Source organism: Mytilus edulis, chromosome 5, assembly GCF_963676685.1.
Source record: "Mytilus edulis chromosome 5, xbMytEdul2.2, whole genome shotgun sequence".
Classification (NCBI taxonomy): Eukaryota; Metazoa; Mollusca; class Bivalvia; order Mytilida; family Mytilidae; genus Mytilus; species Mytilus edulis.
In genome coordinates this window covers 2,031,110-2,051,318 of record NC_092348.1, presented here as the reverse complement: position 1 = coordinate 2,051,318, position 20,209 = coordinate 2,031,110, and the positions used below count along the sequence as shown (strand labels likewise).

General features: G+C 37.5%; 1 protein-coding gene across 1 annotated transcript in view; it reads right to left on the bottom strand.

Annotated features, from left to right (window-relative positions):
* The window catches only part of LOC139522751 (uncharacterized), a 32,948-nt gene extending 12,949 nt beyond the window's left edge, over positions 1–19,999 (bottom strand). Inside the window, exons 1-4 of the mRNA XM_071316257.1 lie at positions 19,820–19,999; positions 18,646–18,803; positions 16,910–17,079; positions 172–219 (exon numbers count right to left, since the gene is read on the bottom strand). Of these exons, the coding sequence (XP_071172358.1) occupies positions 172–219; positions 16,910–17,079; positions 18,646–18,803; positions 19,820–19,999 (556 nt within the window). The remainder of the gene's footprint in view (positions 1–171; positions 220–16,909; positions 17,080–18,645; positions 18,804–19,819) is intronic.
* Positions 20,000–20,209: the final 210 nt, after the last annotated feature.

Below are 20,209 nucleotides of genomic sequence, written 5' to 3'. Positions count from 1 at the left end.
TGGTTGGCAGTTGGGATAGTTATTGGTCATATGCTAAAACAAGATCACCGAATGATAAAGTTTGACTAAGATTGGCTAATAAGGATAATATTTTTATAAAAGTAAGTAGACGACGACGACGACGACGACGACACCAGACACATTTTTTACCTTTTCACCATGGCTACTTACATGTACTATGTCCCTGTATAGTAAAGACATCACCAACACCTGCTTTAGCTGTAAGAAATTCTCAATCTTATATTCATTATGACTACAAAGTGTTCATTGTTTTATAAATCAGCTAAAATGATAATTAAAACTGTGCAACCAAACTGCAGAATAATAAAAATGAGAATTATTGTAGGTATTGATTATTGAATAAGAAAGGGTTCGTTCGAACGTAAGCATCCGATTTTTTGGAAAAACACATACCTCTAAAAGATCCAGTGCTTACTAAAGGCAGTAGTAACATATCGCTGTTAACTAGTGATGAATTGATTTAACTAGAACAAATCCAGGTCAAAAACCAACACTGGATAAACACATCAACTATAAGGGGGAAACAAATAAAGGCAACCGATGTTCGAAAGTAATAAATCGATGGAGAAAAAACAAGTCCGGGTTACAAATTTTAAAACTTACGGAAACACAAATATAGGAGAATTCAACGAAACAACAAAGTAACAAACGACAATGCTACTGACACAGAAACGAACTACAAATTCCTGACTTCGTTCAGGACATTTTCAGAAAAAAATGGTTGGTTGAACCTGGTTTTGTGGCTAGCCGAACCTCCCGCTTTCATTGCAACGTAAAATATAGCACTAAAACGATAACACCACATGACAGGACTACAATACAAATGAATGGACAAACATTCAGGATAGAGAAATTCACAAATTAACAATACAATAGAACATTACGACAAGCTAATAATTATAAAATTATCAGGCTTAACATTAAATATGCTAGACTCGTCATTCATTAATGCACTAATGTCAAAATTGAAAATAAAGCCAAACTATGCGTCATACGACTGTATCAAAGCTACACAAAAGTGTCGTCACAGGTAAATTTCGAAAAGTAGAACATGAATGAAAGCAACAGTAGTATACCGCTGTTCGAAATTCATAAATCGATTAAGACAAAAATAAAATTGGGTTACAAACTAAAAATGATGGAAACACATCAAATATAAGAGAACTTCGACACACCAGAAACACAACATTAAAATGTAACTTACACAGTAACGAACTATAATAAAACAGTGGCCATTTTCCTGACTTGGTACAGGACATTTAATAAAACAACCTGGTGGGTTTAACCTGGTTTTGTGGCACACCAAATCTCCCGCTTTTAATATAATATCAAAATGACAATATTATATGATAGGACTGCAATACAAATAAATGGGAGAACAAACAGGACAGAAAAACACAAGAATAATAGCTAACAAAATATGCCAGGTTTAACATTTAATACGCCATATAAGAATTTCCTATAGAAAAGAACCGTGACACGTCTCATACCAATGCAAATTTAATAATAATAGCTAACAAAATATGCCAGGTTTAACATTTAATACGCCATATAAGAATTTCCTATAGAAAAGAACCGTGACACGTCTCATACCAATGCAAATTTACACTCAGCAAAACAGTCAAAATCAAGAATAAGTTACGTTCAATAATTAAACGATCAAACGACGTAATGACAAACCACAATCTAACACGTTGTAAAATAAGGCCAACAGATCATGATAACTAAAATACACTTTCGCTTGTCTACAAAAAGTAAGAGATAGTAGTGAAACCTCTATTTTTATATCAATCTAGATGTTAATTAGTCATTGTTCATTGTATGTTTATAGTACCCACAAAATAAAGAAAATAAGGTACAATTTATCTAGACGAATCTTTAAAGCAAATAAAAAATCAAAACTCATGTTGCATCTAAGACTTGTACTTAGCTGTGAAACTTTACCTAGTTGTACTTGGATTTGAAACTTTACCAAGTCTATAATTGAAGACAAATTACATTGAAGATTTGTATACTGCTCTTATTATAACGGAATAAGAAGCAGCGAGCTGACGAGTATAAATGATAAACAAATTTGTCACCATCTGTCTTAACAATATTTATCTTGGGGTGGTGTCTGTTTCAAATGAAGATGCCAAAGAAAAACAAAATTACAGAAAGTTTACATTCTATAAAAGAAAATATTTTCCATTAGGATTTCATAGGCTTAGGAAGACTCACTATATCCCCAATGAGCGGAGGTCTGTCCTGGAGCATGATAGAAAGCTGGTTTAAATAAAGACTCACTATATCCCCAATGAGCAGAGGACTGTCCTGGAGAATAATAGAAAGCTGGTTTAAATAAAGACTCACTATATCCCCAATGAGCAGAGGTCTGTCCTGGAGCATAATAGAAAGCTGGTTTAAATAAAAACTCACTATATCCCCAATGAGCAGAAGACTGTCCTGGAGCATAATAGAAAGCTGGTTAAAATAAAGACACACTATATCCCCAATGAGCAGAGGTCTGTCCTGGAGCATAATAGAAAGCTGGTTTAAATAAAGACTCACTATATCCCCAATGAGCAGAGGACTGTCCTGGAGCATAATAGAAAGCTGGTTAAAATAAAGACTCACTATATCCCCAATGAGCAGAGGACTGTCCTGGAGCATAATAGAATGCTGGTTTAAAAAAAGACTCACTATATCCCCAATGACCAGAGCCTGTCCTGGAGCATAATAAAAAGCTGGGTAAAATAAAGACTCACTATATCCCCAATGAGCAGAGGTCTGTCCTGGAGCATAATAGAAAGCTGGTTAAAATAAAGACTCACTATATCTCCAATGAGCAGAGGTCTGTCCTGGAGCATAATAAAAAGCTGGTTTAAATAAAGACTCACTATATCCCCAATGAGCAGAAGTCTGTCCTGGAGCATAATAGAAAACTGGTTTAAAAAAAGACTCACTATATCCCCAATGAGCTGAGGACTGTCCTGGAGCATAATAGAAAGCTGGTTTAAATAAAGACTCACTATATCCCCAATGAGCAGAGGACTGTCCTGGAACATAATAGAAAGCTGGTTTAAATAAAGACTCACTTTATCCCCAATGAGCAGAGGACTGTCCTGGAGCATAATAGAAAGCTGGTTTAAATAAAGACTCACTATATCCCCAATGAGGCGAGGTCTGTCCTGGAGCATAATAGAAAGCTGGTTTAAATAAAGACTTACTATATCCCCAAAAAGCAGAGGTCTTTCCTGGAGCATTATAGAATGCTGGTTTAAATAAAGACTCACTATATCCCCAATGAGCAGAGGACTGTCCTGGAACATAATAGAAAGCTGGTTAAAATAAAGACTCACTATATCCCCAATGACCAGAGCTTGTCCTGGAGCATAATAAAAAGCTGGGTAAAATAAAGACTCACTATATCCCCAATGAGCAGAGGTCTGTCCAGGAGCATAATAGAAAGCTGGTTAAAATAAAGACTCACTATATCTCCAATGAGCAGAGGTCTGTCCTGGAGCATAATAGAAAGCTTTTTTCAAAAAAGACTCACTATATCCCCAATGAGTAGAGGACTGTCCTGGAGCATAATAGAAAGCTGGTTAAAATAAAGACACATTATATCCCCAATGAGCAAAGGTCTGTCCTGGAGCATAATAGAAAGCTGGTTTAAATAAAGACTCACTATATCCCAAATGAGCAGAGGACTGTCCTGGAGCATAATAGAAAGCTGGTTAAAATAAAGACTCACTATATCCCCAATGAGCAGAGGACTGTCCTGGAGCATAATAGAATGCTGGTTTAAATAAAGACTCACTATATCCCCAATGAACTGAGGTCTGTCCTGGAGCATAATAGAAAGCTGGTTAAAATAAAGACTCACTATATCCCCAATGAGCAGAAGTCTGTCCTGGAGCATAATAGAAAACTGGTTTAAAAAAAGACTTACTATATCCCCAATGAGCTGAGGACTGTCCTGGAGCATAATAGAAAGCTGGTTTAAATAAAGACTCACTATATCCCCAATGAGCAGAGGACTGTCCTGGAGCATAATAGAAAGCTGGTTTAAATAAAGACTCACTATATCCCCAATGAGGCGAGGTCTGTCCTGGAGCATAATAGAAAGCTGGTTTAAATAAAGACTCACTATATCCCCAAAAAGCAGAGGTCTTTCCTGGAGCATTATAGAATGCTGGTTTAAATAAAGACTCACTATATCCCCAATGAGCAGAGGACTGTCCTGGAGCATAATAGAAAGCTGGTTAAAATAAAGACTCACTATATCCCCAATGAGCAGAGGTCTGTCCTGGAGCATTATAGAAAGCTGGTTAAAATAAAGACTCACTATGTCCCCAATGACCAGAGCTTGTCCTGGAGCATAATAAAAAGCTGGGTAAAATAAAGACTCATTATATCCCCAATGAGCAGAGGTCTGTCCAGGAGCATAATAGAAAGCTTTTTAAAAAAAAGACTCACTATACCCCAAAGAGTAGAGGACTGTCCTGGAGCATAATAGAAAGCTGGTTAAAATAAAGACACACTATATCCCCAATGAGCAAAGGTCTGTCCTGGAGCATAATAGAAAGCTGGTTTAAAAAAAGACTCACTATATCCCCAATGAGCAGAGGACTGTCCTGGAGCATAATAGAAAGCTGGTTAAAATAAAGACTCACTATATCCCCAATGAGCAGAGGACTGTCCTGGAGCATAATAGAATGCTGGTTTAAATAAAGACTCACTATATCCCCAATGAGCTGAGGTCTGTCCTGGAGCATAATAGAAAGCTGGTTAAAATAAAGACTCACTATATTCCCAATGAGCAGAAGTCTGTCCTGGAGCATAATAGAAAACTGGTTTAAAAAAAGACTCACTATATCCCCAATGAGCTGAGGACTGTCCTGGAGCATAATAGAAAGCTGGTTTAAATAAAGACTCACTATATCCCCAATGAGCAGAGGACTGTCCTGGAACATAATAGAAAGCTGGTTTAAATAAAGACTCACTATATCCCCAATGAGCAGAGGACTGTCCTGGAGCATAATAGAAAGCTGGTTTAACTAAAGACTCACTATATCCCCAATGAGGCGAGGTCTGTCCTGGAGCATAATAGAAAGCTGGTTTAAATAAAGACTCACTATATCCCCAAAAAGCAGAGGTCTTTCCTGGAGCATTATAGAATGCTGGTTTAAATAAAGACTCACTATATCCCCAATGAGCAGAGGACTGTCCTGGAGCATAATAGAAAGCTGGTTAAAATAAAGACTCACTATATCCCCAATGAGCAGAGGTCTGTCCTGGAGCATTATAGAAAGCTGGTTAAAATAAAGACTTACTATATCCCCAATGACCAGAGCTTGCCCTGGAGCATAATAAAAAGCTGGGTAAAATAAAGACTCACTATATCCCCAATGAGCAGAGGTCTGTCCTGGAGCATAATAGAAAGCTGGTTAAAATAAAAACTCACTATATCCCCAATGAGCAGAGGTATCTCCTGGAGCATAATAGAAAGCTGATTAAAATAAAGACTCACTATATCCCCAATGAGCAGAGGTCTATCCTGGAGCATAATAGAAAGCTTGTTTAAATAAAGACTTACTATATCCCCAATGAGCAGAGGTCTGTCATGGAGCATAATAGAAAACTGGTTAAAATAAAGACTCACTATATCCCCAATGCGCAGAGGTCTGTCCTGGAGCATAATAGAAAGCTGGTTTAAATAAAGACTCGCTATATCCCCAATGAGCAGAGGACTGTCCTGGAGCATAATAGAAAGCTGGTTAAAATTAAGACTCACTATATCCCCAATGAGCAGAGGACTGTCCTGGAGCATAATAGAATGCTGGTTTAAAAAAAGACTCACTATATCCCCAATGACCAGAGCTTGTCCTGGAGCATAATAAAAAGCTGGGTAAAATAAAGACTCACTATATCCCCAATGAGCAGAGGTCTGTCCAGGAGCATAATAGAAAGCTGGTTAAAATAAAGACTCACTATATCCCCAATGAGCTGAGGACTGTCCTTGAGCATAATAGAAAGCTGGTTTAAATAAAGACTCACTATATCCCCAATGAGCAGAGGACTGTCCTGGAGCATAATAGAAAGCTGGTTAAAATAAAGACTCACTATATCCCCAATGACCAGAGCTTGTCCTGGAGCATAATAAAAAGCTGGGTAAAATAAAGACTCACTATATCCCCAATGAGCAGAGGTCTGTCCTGGAGCATAATAGAAAGCTGGTTTAAATAAAGACTCACTATATCCCCAATGAGGCGAGGTCTGTCCTTGAGCATAATAGAAAGCTGGTTTAAATAAAGACTCACTATATCCCCAAAAAGCAGAGGTCTTTCCTGGAGCATTATAGAATGCTGGTTTAAATAAAGACTCACTATATCCCCAATGAGCAGAGGACTGTCCTGGAGCATAATAGAAAGCTGGTTAAAATAAAGACTCACTATATCCCCAATGACCAGAGCTTGTCCTGGAGCATAATAAAAAGCTGGGTAAAATAAAGACTCACTATATCCCCAATGAGCACAGGTCTGTCCAGGAGCATAATAGAAAGCTGGTTAAAATAAAGACTCACTATATCTCCAATGAGCAGAGGACTGTCCTGGAGCATAATAGAAAGCTGGTTTAAATAAAGACTCACTATATCCCCAATGAGCAGAGGACTGTCCTGGAACATAATAGAAAGCTGGTTTAAATAAAGACTCACTATATCCCCAATGAGCAGAGGACTGTCCTGGAGCATAATAGAAAGCTGGTTTAACTAAAGACTCACTATATCCCCAATGAGGCGAGGTCTGTCCTGGAGCATAATAGAAAGCTGGTTTAAATAAAGACTCACTATATCCCCAAAAAGCAGAGGTCTTTCCTGGAGCATTATAGAATGCTGGTTTAAATAAAGACTCACTATATCCCCAATGAGCAGAGGACTGTCCTGGAGCATAATAGAAAGCTGGTTAAAATAAAGACTCACTATATCCCCAATGAGCAGAGGTCTGTCCTGGAGCATTATAGAAAGCTGGTTAAAATAAAGACTTACTATATCCCCAATGACCAGAGCTTGCCCTGGAGCATAATAAAAAGCTGGGTAAAATAAAGACTCACTATATCCCCAATGAGCAGAGGTCTGTCCTGGAGCATAATAGAAAGCTGGTTAAAATAAAAACTCACTATATCCCCAATGAGCAGAGGTATCTCCTGGAGCATAATAGAAAGCTGATTAAAATAAAGACTCACTATATCCCCAATGAGCAGAGGTCTATCCTGGAGCATAATAGAAAGCTTGTTTAAATAAAGACTTACTATATCCCCAATGAGCAGAGGTCTGTCATGGAGCATAATAGAAAACTGGTTAAAATAAAGACTCACTATATCCCCAATGCGCAGAGGTCTGTCCTGGAGCATAATAGAAAGCTGGTTTAAATAAAGACTCGCTATATCCCCAATGAGCAGAGGACTGTCCTGGAGCATAATAGAAAGCTGGTTAAAATTAAGACTCACTATATCCCCAATGAGCAGAGGACTGTCCTGGAGCATAATAGAATGCTGGTTTAAAAAAAGACTCACTATATCCCCAATGACCAGAGCTTGTCCTGGAGCATAATAAAAAGCTGGGTAAAATAAAGACTCACTATATCCCCAATGAGCAGAGGTCTGTCCAGGAGCATAATAGAAAGCTGGTTAAAATAAAGACTCACTATATCCCCAATGAGCTGAGGACTGTCCTTGAGCATAATAGAAAGCTGGTTTAAATAAAGACTCACTATATCCCCAATGAGCAGAGGACTGTCCTGGAGCATAATAGAAAGCTGGTTAAAATAAAGACTCACTATATCCCCAATGACCAGAGCTTGTCCTGGAGCATAATAAAAAGCTGGGTAAAATAAAGACTCACTATATCCCCAATGAGCAGAGGTCTGTCCTGGAGCATAATAGAAAGCTGGTTTAAATAAAGACTCACTATATCCCCAATGAGGCGAGGTCTGTCCTTGAGCATAATAGAAAGCTGGTTTAAATAAAGACTCACTATATCCCCAAAAAGCAGAGGTCTTTCCTGGAGCATTATAGAATGCTGGTTTAAATAAAGACTCACTATATCCCCAATGAGCAGAGGACTGTCCTGGAGCATAATAGAAAGCTGGTTAAAATAAAGACTCACTATATCCCCAATGACCAGAGCTTGTCCTGGAGCATAATAAAAAGCTGGGTAAAATAAAGACTCACTATATCCCCAATGAGCACAGGTCTGTCCAGGAGCATAATAGAAAGCTGGTTAAAATAAAGACTCACTATATCTCCAATGAGCAGAGGTCTGTCCTGGAGCATAATAGAAAGCTGGTTTAAATAAAGACTTACTATATCCCCAATGAGCAGAGGTCTGTCCTGGAGCATAATAGAAAGTTTTTTTTCAAAAAAGACTCACTATATCCCCAATGACTAGAGGACTGTCCTGGAGCATAATAGAAAGCTGGTTAAAATAAAGACACACTATATCCCCAAAAAGCAGAGGTCTTTCCTGGAGCATTATAGAATGCTGGTTTAAATAAAGACTCACTATATCCCCAATGAGCAGAGGACTGTCCTGGAGCATAATAGAAAGCTGGTTAAAATAAAGACTCACTATATCCCCAATGACCAGAGCTTGTCCTGGAGCATAATAAAAAGCTGGGTAAAATAAAGACTCACTATATCCCCAATGAGCAGAGGTCTGTCCAGGAGCATAATAGAAAGCTTTTTTAAAAAAAGACTCACTATACCCCAAAGAGTAGAGGACTGTCCTGGAGCATAATAGAAAGCTGGTTAAAATAAAGACACACTATATCCCCAATGAGCAAAGGTCTGTCCTGGAGCATAATAGAAAGCTGGTTTAAATAAAGACTCACTATATCCCCAATGAGCAGAGGACTGTCCTGGAGCATAATTGAAAGCTGGTTAAAATAAAGACTCACTATATCCCCAATGAGCAGAGGACTGTCCTGGAGCATACTAGAATGCTGGTTTAAATAAAGACTCACTATATCCCCAATGAGCTGAGGTCTGTCCTGGAGCATAATAGAAAGCTGGTTAAAATAAAGACTCACTATATCCCCAATGAGCAGAAGTCTGTCCTGGAGCATAATAGAAAACTGGTTTAAAAAAAGACTCACTATATCCCCAATGAGCTGATGACTGTCCTGGAGCATAATAGAAAGCTGGTTTAAATAAAGACTCACTATATCCCCAATGAGCAGAGGACTGTCCTGGAACATAATAGAAAGCTGGTTTTAATAAAGACTCACTATATCCCCAATGAGCAGAGGACTGTCCTGGAGCATAATAGAAAGCTGGTTTCAATAAAGACTCACTATATCCCCAATGAGGCGAGGTCTGTCCTGGAGCATAATAGAAAGCTGGTTTAAATAAAGACTCACTATATCCCCAAAAAGCAGAGATCTTTCCTGGAGCATTATAGAATGCTGGTTTAAATAAAGACTCACTATATCCCCAATGAGCAGAGGACTGTCCTGGAGTATAATAGAAAGCTGGTTAAAATAAAGACTCACTATATCCCCAATGAGCAGAGGTCTGTCCTGGAGCATTATAGAAAGCTGGTTAAAATAAAGACTTACTATATCCCCAATGACCAGAGCTTGCCCTGGAGCATAATAAAAAGCTGGGTAAAATAAAGACTCACTATATCCCCAATGAGCAGAGGTCTGTCCAGGAGCATAATAGAAAGCTGGTTAAAATAAAGACTCACTATATCTCCAATGAGCAGAGGTCTGTCCTGGAGCATAATAGAAAGCTGGTTAAAATAAAGACTCACTATATCCCCAATGAGCAGAGGTATCTCCTGGAGCATAATAGAAAGCTGATTAAAATAAAGACTCACTATATCCCCAATGAGCAGAGGTCTGTCCTGGAGCATAATAGAAAGCTTGTTTAAATAAAGACTTACTATATCCCCAATGAGCAGAGGTCTGTCATGGAGCATGATAGAAAACTGGTTAAAATAAAGACTCACTATATCCCCAATGCGCAGAGGTCTGTCCTGGAGCATAATAGAAAGCTGGTTTAAATAAAGTATCACTATATCCCAAATGAGCAGAAGTCTGTCCTGGAGCATAATAGAAAGCTGGTTAACATAAAGATTCACTATATCCCCAATGAGCAGAGGACTGTCCTTGAGCATAATAGAAAGCTGGTTTAAATAAAGACTCACTATATCCCCAATGAGCAGAGGTCTGTCCTGGAGCATAATAGAAAGCTTGCTTAAATAAAGACTCACTATATCCCCAATGAGCAGATGTCTGTCTTGGAGCATAATAGAAAGCTGGTTTAAATAAAGAGTCACTATATCCCCAATGACCAGAGGTCTGTCCTGGAGCATAATAGAAAGCTGGTTTAAATAAAGACTCACTATATCCCCAATGAGCAGAAGACTGCCCTTGAGCACAATAGAAAGCTGGTTAAAATAAAGACTCACTATATCCCCAATGAGCAGAGGTCTGTCCTGGAGCATAATAGAAAGCTGGTTTAAATAAAGACTCACTATATCCCCAATGTGCAGAGGTCTGTCCTAGAGCATAATAGAAAGATGGTTAAAATAAAGACTCACTATATCCCCAATGGGCAGAGGTCTGTCCTAGAGCATAATAGAAAGCTGGTTAAAATAAAGACTCACTATATCCCCAATGAGCAGAGGTCTGTCCTGGAGCATAATAGAAAGCTGGTTTAAATAAAGACTCACTATATCCCAAATGAGCAGAGGTCTGTCATGGAGCATAATAGAAAACTGGTTAAAATAAAGACTCACTATATCCCCAATGAGCAGAGGTATCTCCTGGAGCATAATAGAAAGCTGATTAAAATAAAGACTCACTATATCCCCAATGAGCAGAGGTCTGTCCTGGAGCATAATAGAAAGCTTGTTTAAATAAAGACTTACTATATCCCCAATGAGCAGAGGTCTGTCATGGAGCATAATAGAAAACTGGTTAAAATAAAGACTCACTATATCCCCAATGCGCAGAGGTCTGTCCTGGAGCATAATAGAAAGCTGGTTTAAATAAAGACTCACTATATCCCAAATGAGCAGAAGTCTGTCCTGGAGCATAAAAGAAAGCTGGTTAACATAAAGATTCACTATATCCCCAATGAGCAGAGGACTGTCCTTGAGTATAATAGAAAGCTGGTTTAAATAAAGACTCACTATATCCCCAATGAGCAGAGGTCTGTCCTGGAGCATAATAGAAAGCTTGCTTAAATAAAGACTCACTATATCCCCAATGAGCAGAGGTCTGTCTTGGAGCATAATAGAAAGCTGGTTTAAATAAAGAGTCACTATATCCCCAATGACCAGAGGTCTGTCCTGGAGCATAATAGAAAGCTGGTTTAAATAAAGACTCACTATATCCCCAATGAGCAGAAGACTGCCCTTGAGCATAATAGAAAGCTGGGTAAAATAAAGACTCACTATATCCCCAATGAGCAGAGGTCTGTCCTGGAGCATAATAGAAAGCTGGTTTAAATAAAGACTCACTATATCCCCAATGTGCAGAGGTCTGTCCTAGAGCATAATAGAAAGATGGTTAAAATAAAGACTCACTATATCCCCAATGGGCAGAGGTCTGTCCTAGAGCATAATAGAAAGCTGGTTAAAATAAAGACTCACTATATCCCCAATGAGCAGAGGTCTGTCCTGGAGCATAATAGAAAGCTGGTTTAAATAAAGACTCACTATATCCCCAATGAGCAGAGGTCTGTCATGGAGCATAATAGAAAACTGGTTAAAATAAAGACTCACTATATCCCCAATGAGCAGAGGTATCTCCTGGAGCATAATAGAAAGCTGATTAAAATAAAGACTCACTATATCCCCAATGAGCAGAGGTCTGTCCTGGAGCATAATAGAAAGCTTGTTTAAATAAAGACTTACTATATCCCCAATGAGCAGAGGTCTGTCATGGAGCATAATAGAAAACTGGTTAAAATAAAGACTCACTATATCCCCAATGCGCAGATGTCTGTCCTGGAGCATAATAGAAAGCTGGTTTAAATAAAGACTCACTATATCCCAAATGAGCAGAAGTCTGTCCTGGAGCATAATAGAAAGCTGGTTAACATAAAGATTCACTATATCCCCAATGAGCAGAGGACTGTCCTTGAGCATAATAGAAAGCTGGTTTAAATAAAGACTCACTATATCCCCAATGAGCAGAGGTCTGTCCTGGAGCATAATAGAAAGCTTGCTTAAATAAAGACTCACTATATCCCCAATGAGCAGAGGTCTGTCTTGGAGCATAATAGAAAGCTGGTTTAAATAAAGAGTCACTATATCCCCAATGACCAGAGGTCTGTCCTGGAGCATAATAGAAAGCTGGTTTAAATAAAGACTCACTATATCCCCAATGAGCAGAAGACTGCCCTTGAGCATAATAGAAAGCTGGTTAAAATAAAGACTCACTATATCCCCAATGAGCAGAGGTCTGTCCTGGAGCATAATAGAAAGCTGGTTTAAATAAAGACTCACTATATCCCCAATGTGCAGAGGTCTGTCCTAGAGCATAATAGAAAGATGGTTAAAATAAAGACTCACTATATCCCCAATGGGCAGAGGTCTGTCCTAGAGCATAATAGAAAGCTGGTTAAAATAAAGACTCACTATATCCCCAATGTGCAGAGGTCTGTCCTAGAGCATAATAGAAAGATGGTTAAAATAAAGACTCACTATATCCCCAATGGGCAGAGGTCTGTCCTAGAGCATAATAGAAAGCTGGTTAAAATAAAGACTCACTATATCCCCAATGAGCAGAGGTCTGTCCTGGAGCATAATAGAAAGCTGGTTTAAATAAAGACTCACTATATCCCCAATGAACATAGGATTGTCCTGGAGCAAAATAGAAAGCTGGTTAAAATAAAGACTCACTATATCCCCAATGAGAAGAGGTCTGTCCTGGAGCATAATAGAAAGCTGGTTTAAATAAAGACTTACTATATCCACAATGACCAGAGGTTTGTCCTGGAGCATAATAGAAAGCTGGTTTAAATAAAGACTCACTACATCCCCAATGAGCAGAGGACTGCCCTGGAGCATAATAGAAAGCTGGTTTAAGTAAAGACTCACTATATCCCCAATGAGCAGAGGTCTGTCCTGGAGCATACTAGAAAGCCGGTTTAAATAAAGACTCACTATATCCCCAAAAAGCAGAGGTTTGTCCTGGAGCATAATAGAAACCTGGTTAAAATAAGGACTCAATATATCCCCAATGAACGGAGGTCTGTCCTGGAGCATAATATAAATTTGGTTTAAATAAAGACTTACTATATCCCCAATGAGCAGAGGACTGTCCTGGAGCATAATAGAAAGCTGGTTTAAATAAAGACTCACTATATCCCCAATGATCAGAGGTCTGTCCTGGAGCATAATAGAAAGCTGGTTTAAATAAAGACTCACTATATCCCCAGTGAGCAGAAGACTGTCCTGGAGCATAATAGAAAGCTGGTTAAAATAAAGACTCACTATATCCCCAATGAGCAGAGGTCTGTCCAGGAGCATAATAGAAAGCTGGTTAAAATAAAGACCTCACTATATCCCCAATGAGCAGAGGTATCTCCTGGATGTTTAGAAATGTGATTTCTAAACATCAAGGAGATAGCTGAAAGCTGATTAAAATAAAGACTCACTATATCCCCAATAAGCAGAGGTCTGTCCTGGAGCATAATAGAAAGCTTGTTTAAATAAAGACTTACTATATCCCCAATGAGCAGAGGTCTGTCATTGAGCATAATAGAAAGCTGGTTTAAATAAAGACTCACTATATTCCCAATGAGCAGAGGTCTGTCCTGGAGCATAATAGAAAGCTTGTTTAAATAAAGACTTACTATATCCCCAATGAGCAGAGGTCTGTCCTGGAGCATAATAGAATGCTGGTTTAAATAAAGACTCACTATATCCCCAATGAGCTGAGGTCTGTCCTGGAGCATAATAGAAAGCTGGTTAAAATAAAGACTCACTATATCCCCAATGAGCAGAAGTCTGTCCTGGAGCATAATAGAAAACTGGTTTAAAAAAAGACTCACTATATCCCCAATGAGCTGAGGACTGTCCTGGAGCATAATAGAAAGCTGGTTTAAATAAAGACTCACTATATCCCCAATGAGCAGAGGACTGTCCTGGATCATAATAGAAAGCTGGTTTAAATAAAGACTCACTATATCCCCAATGAGCAGAGGACTGTCCTGGAGCATAATAGAAAGCTGGTTTAAATAAAGACTCACTATATCCCCAATGAGGCGAGGTCTGTCCTGGAGCATAATAGAAAGCTGGTTTAAATAAAGACTCACTATATCCCCAAAAAGCAGAGGTCTTTCCTGGAGCATTATAGAATGCTAATTTAAATAAAGACTCACTATATCCCCAATGAGCAGAGGACTGTCCTGGAGCATTATAGAAAGCTGGTTAAAATAAAGACTCACTATATCCCCAATGAGCAGAGGTCTGTCCTGGAGCATTATAGAAAGCTGGGTAAAATAAAGACTCACTATATCCCCAATGACCAGAGCTTGTCCTGGAGCATAATAAAAAGCTGGGTAAAATAAAGACTCACAATATCCCCAATGAGCAGAGGTCTGTCCAGGAGCATAATAGAAAGCTTTTAAAAAAACAGACTCACTATATCCCCAATGAGTAGAGGACTTTCCTGTAGCATAATAGAAAGCTGGTTAAAATAAAGACACACTATATCCCCAATGAGCAAAGGTCTGTCCTGGAGCATAATAGAAAGCTGGTTTAAATAAAGACTCACTATATCCCCAATGAGCAGAGGACTGTCCTGGAGCATAATAGAAAGCTGGTTTAAATAAAGACTCACTATATCCCCAAAAAGCAGAGGTCTTTCCTGGAGCATTATAGAATGCCGGTTTAAATAAAGACTCACTATATCCCCAATGAGCAGAGGACTGTCCTGGAGCATAATAGAAAGCTGGTTAAAATAAAGACTCACTATATCCCAAATGAGCAGAGGTCTGTCCTGGAGCATTATAGAAAGCTGGTTAAAATAAAGACTCAATATCTCCCCAATGACCAGAGCTTGTCCTGGAGCATAATAAAAAGCTGGGTAAAATAAAGACTCACTATATCCCCAATGAGCAGAGGTCTGTCCAGGAGCATAATAGAAAGCTGGTTAAAATAAAGACTCACTATATCTCCAATGAGCAGAGGTCTGTCCTGGAGCATAATAGAAAGCTGGTTAAAATAAAGACTCACTATATCCCCAATGAGCAGAGGTATCTCCTGGAGCATAATAGAAAGCTGATTAAAATAAAGACTCACTATATCCCCAATGAGCAGAGGTCTGTCCTGAAGCATAATAGAAAGCTTGTTTAAATAAAGACTTACTATATCCCCAATGAGCAGAGGTCTGTCATGGAGCATAATAGAAAACTGGTTAAAATAAAGACTCACTATATCCCCAATGCGCAGAGGTCTGTCCTGGAGCATAATAGAAAGCTGGTTTAAATAAAGACTCACTATAGCCCAAATGAGCAGAAGTCTGTCCTGGAGCATAATAGAAAGCTGGTTAACATAAAGACTCACTATATCACCAATGAGCAGAGGACTGTCCTTGAGCATAATAGAAAGCTGGTTTAAATAAAGACTCACTATATCCCCAATGAGCAGAGGTCTGTCCTGGAGCATAATAGAAAGCTTGCTTAAATAAAGACTCACTATATCCCCAATGAGCAGAGGTCTGTCCTGGAGCATAATAGAAAGCTGGTTTAAATAAACACTCACTATATCCCCAATGACCAGAGGTCTGTCCTGGAGCATAATAGAAAGCTGGTTTAAATAAAGACTCACTATAACCCCAATGAGCAGAAGACTGCCCTTGAGCATAATAGAAAGCTGGTTAAAATAAAGACTCACTATATCCCCAATGAGCAGAGGTCTGTCCTGGAGCATAATAGAAAGCTGGTTTAAATAAAGACTTACTATATCCCCAATGTGCAGAGGTCTGTCCTAGAGTATAATAGAAAGATGGTTAAAATAAAGACTCACTATATCCCCAATGAGCAGAGGTCTGTCCTGGAGCATAATAGAAAGCTGGTTTAAATAAAGACTCACTATATCCCCAATGTGCAGAGGTCTGTCCTGGAGCATTATAGAAAGCTGGTTAAAATAAAGACTCACTATATCCCCAATGAGCAGAGGTCTGTCCTGGAGCATAATAGAAATCTGGTTTAAATAAAGACTCACTATATCCCCAATGAACAGAGGTCTGTCCTGGAGCATAATAGAAAGCTGGTTTAAATAAAGACTTACTATATCCACAATGACCAGAGGTCTGTCTTGGAGCATAATAGAAAGCTGGTTTAAATAAAGACTCACTATATCCCCAATGAGCGGAGGACTGCCCTGGAGCATAATAGAAAGCTGGTTTAAATAAAGACTCACTATATCCCCAATGAGCAGAGGTCTGTCCTGGAGCATAATAGAAAGCTGGTTTAAATAAAGACTCACTATATCCCCAATGAGCAGAGGTTTGTCCTGAAGCATAATAGAAAGCTGGTTAAAATAAAGACTCACTATATCCCCAATGAACGGAGGTCTGTCCTGGAGCATAATAGAAAGCTGGTTTAAATAAAGACTCACTATATCCCCAATGAGCGGAGGACTGCCCTGGAGCATAATAGAAAGCTGGTTTAAATAAAGACTCACTATATCCCCAATGAGCGGAGGACTGCCCTGGAGCATAATAGAAAGCTGGTTTAAATAAAGACTCACTATATCCCCAATGAGCAGAGGTCTGTCCTGGAGCATAATAGAAAGCTGGTTAAAATAAAGACTCACTATATCCCCAATGAACGGAGGTCTGTCCTGGAGCATAATAGAAATTTGGTTTAAATAAAGACTTACTATATCCCCAATGAGCAGAGGACTGTCCTGGAGCATAATAGAAAGCTGGTTTCTTGTCTGTTTCCATATAACATCTGTTTGCTGTAGATATAAACATCCAACCAGTTGAATCACATTTGGATTGATCAGCATTCTGACTGGCATAGAATTCTCTTAGGAAATCTGGATCTCTGAAATGGTTATTGTTTTCAGCGATTATTTAAACATTTGCAAAATAAAATAAACGGAAATTATTTTTCTTTTATTTTACTGTGGATGATGCATTTAATCTATATCATTATGATTTAGGAATATAGATCTCTATAAGGTTATAATGTGGTATGTATTGTAACCTTGTTGTCGAATGTTTATTTCTGACAAGTTATATAGAAGTTAAAAGTCAAGAGACATTAACATCATTTAGAAAATTGATTTATAGTGAAGCAAATATGAAGAATATGAGATATTGCATTTTCTATTTTTAGAATCTGACAAAGTCAGTTTAAACAAACCAGCAGCTATGGATGTCTTCAGTTAGAATGTTAGAATAAAAATATCTACAGACAACTAAAATGTTCATGAAATGTTTTATGCCAAGGGGCACTGATTCTTCCAAAAGTATAATTCAAACAAAAGTACACCTATAAGTGCTGTATTTATGTAGACAGCCAGTAACTATAACAAACATTAAACTCAATCTTGCTTCATTCAGCACTGTTCCCGCAAGAATGAAATATATCCTGAGCTGTACAGTTTTAATACACACTTTTATATATGCACAAACCAGGGTTGGCAAAAACCCGGGTCTTATGAGTATTGCCCAGCCCAGTGGGAAATACTGGGAAAACCCGGGTTTTACTGGGTTTTTGGTGGGTAATACTGGGCAATACTGGGTAATATAAAATCCTTGTCTGAATTTCAAAGAGGATTCAGTGATAAACACAAATGTAATACATTTAATAAGATTTTTATACCCTATTTTGTTTGTTTAGCATTTGTCTAGATGGGCAAACTGTAAATATAAAGCAAAATTTTTTTTGTTTTCCAATAAATATAACTCCTATTGAGAATTAACAATAACTTGTAAGAAAAATTACATTTAAATAATGTCACTAATTAATTAGTAATTATTCAGATTAGAACACAGATTTGTTTATGTAACAATAATCAGCCCTTATAATTCTATAAGTTTTATTGACATGACCCCTTAGGGTGTTTATTTAGCAATATGAATGTATGACAAATAAAATTAACAAGGCTCCTTATATGCAATAAAATGCATGTTTCAAGGTTTGAATTATTAAAACAATGCTTGGTAATTAAAAAGGTATCTTTAAATGTACAAATCTTCTGTTCTGCCTACATATAGAATTAATAGAGAAGAGAATGAAATTGACATTTCAATCTTCTAGTAATGACTGTCACTGGTTATCTGTATAAAAAGTATATATTTAGCTGTTATACTATGAAACTGTACTAAGCCTTTACTATTTAGTGTTAAAATAAGCATAGAAAATCATATTGCCCAGTATTGCCCACTATTACCAATTTCTGGGAGTATTGCCCAGCCCGGGAAAACCCGGGTTTTCCCACCCGGGAATTCCCGGGCGGGTAGTACTTTGCCAACCCTGGCACAAATACTTATTAGTAGGATATAAAACCAGAATGTTTCATGCAGTATATACAGGTTTAACATACGCTTACAACTACTTTGGTATCTGAGAAATTGACACCATATCAAATATATAAATACTTACTGAGACATTGCGAAATACTGTTTAGTTGTAGATTGTAAATCCACCCATGACGAATCTATGATTCTGCTAGGTGTAAACCAACTCATCTTATCTGTTTCTGTAGCATTGAACAACATGAAAGCTTTCTCGACACCATTTTTGTATATAGATACCCTTACCTGTAATATATTTTGATTAATTTTTCTATACTTTATTTTCGATCATTTTTATCAAATAAGAAAAGGTAACCTTACTCTGTGCCAAACTTTCATTTGGTTTGTTTGACAGCTTTTTTTGTCTGACATTTTTGTCGGTCAGAGAGAGTTTGTTTGCACATAAAGAGGACACGTCGATGTTCCATTACTAATCACATTTCTAAAGGTCCAGCTCATTCTTAAAAAAAAATGATCATAAATAAAATACTGTCACCTCAGCAATTTGTTTGTCATTTTATTTGATAAAATACAGTTACTGGTAACTTTTTTAAAGTAGTGATGTATATTATTGAAGTATACATGAATAAATTAAGATCTTATGTATTATTAAATAAAGGCAACAGTAGTATACCGCTGTTCAAAATTCATAAATCGATAGAGAAAAAAAAACTAAATACGGGTTACAAACTAAAACTGAGGGAAACTTTTCAAATATAAGAGAACTACGACACAACAGCACTTGGTAAAAAAATATTATTTAATAATAAATTATGAACACATTTTTATATTATTGTCAAATTGAAATCCTAGTGTTTCGTATCATAATAAAAGATTAGAATTACATTAGTATTTTCTTTTAATTCGCCTTTTGTGTTTTTTAATGCCTCTAAAGTGATTGAGATGCTCTGTCGGTGAAGGACATAAGCCGATAACAGTACAATCTGTAAAGATCGTACAGAATTATAACTGTAATCTCTAGTGTTAAGATCGGTATACTTCAGTTGTATTTTTTTTTATTATTTCAAAATGCTAAATTTGAACATAGAAATCAAATTTCCATGACGACAAAACAATCATAAAGCTTTATGATTTTCTATTTGCCAAACAATAACATTTACTAACTGTCATTATGGTACTGTTAGCTTAAAAAGTAGTCAAGTATAGTTCTACCAAGCTAAATAAGCATAAAAAAGATAAGATCCCTTAAAATCATGAACATAACTAAAGCACTCTCTTTAGGGGACTTCTTTTCTTTTTACCTTATCCAAACAAAGAAATGTCCAGTTGTTTGACAATATTGGCTTATAATGTCCTGGGAAGTTTGGTGTCAGTGCGTGGGCTTCTTGTTGGAATTCATTAATTGTCTTAGTTGAGTTCCATAATCCAAACAAATCAGTAACACCAGGGGGATATGTTCCTACTCCAGTCACTCCCTTCATCAATACATAAACATTTGGTGATGGTGCTTAAAATAAATATCATCAATAGTACATAACCATTTGGTGATGGTGCTTAAAATAAATATCATCAATAGTACATAACCATTTGGTGATGGTGCTTAAAATATATATCCTCAACAGTACATTACCATTTGGTGATGGTGCTTAAAATAAATATCATTAATAGTACATAACCATTTCGTGATGGTG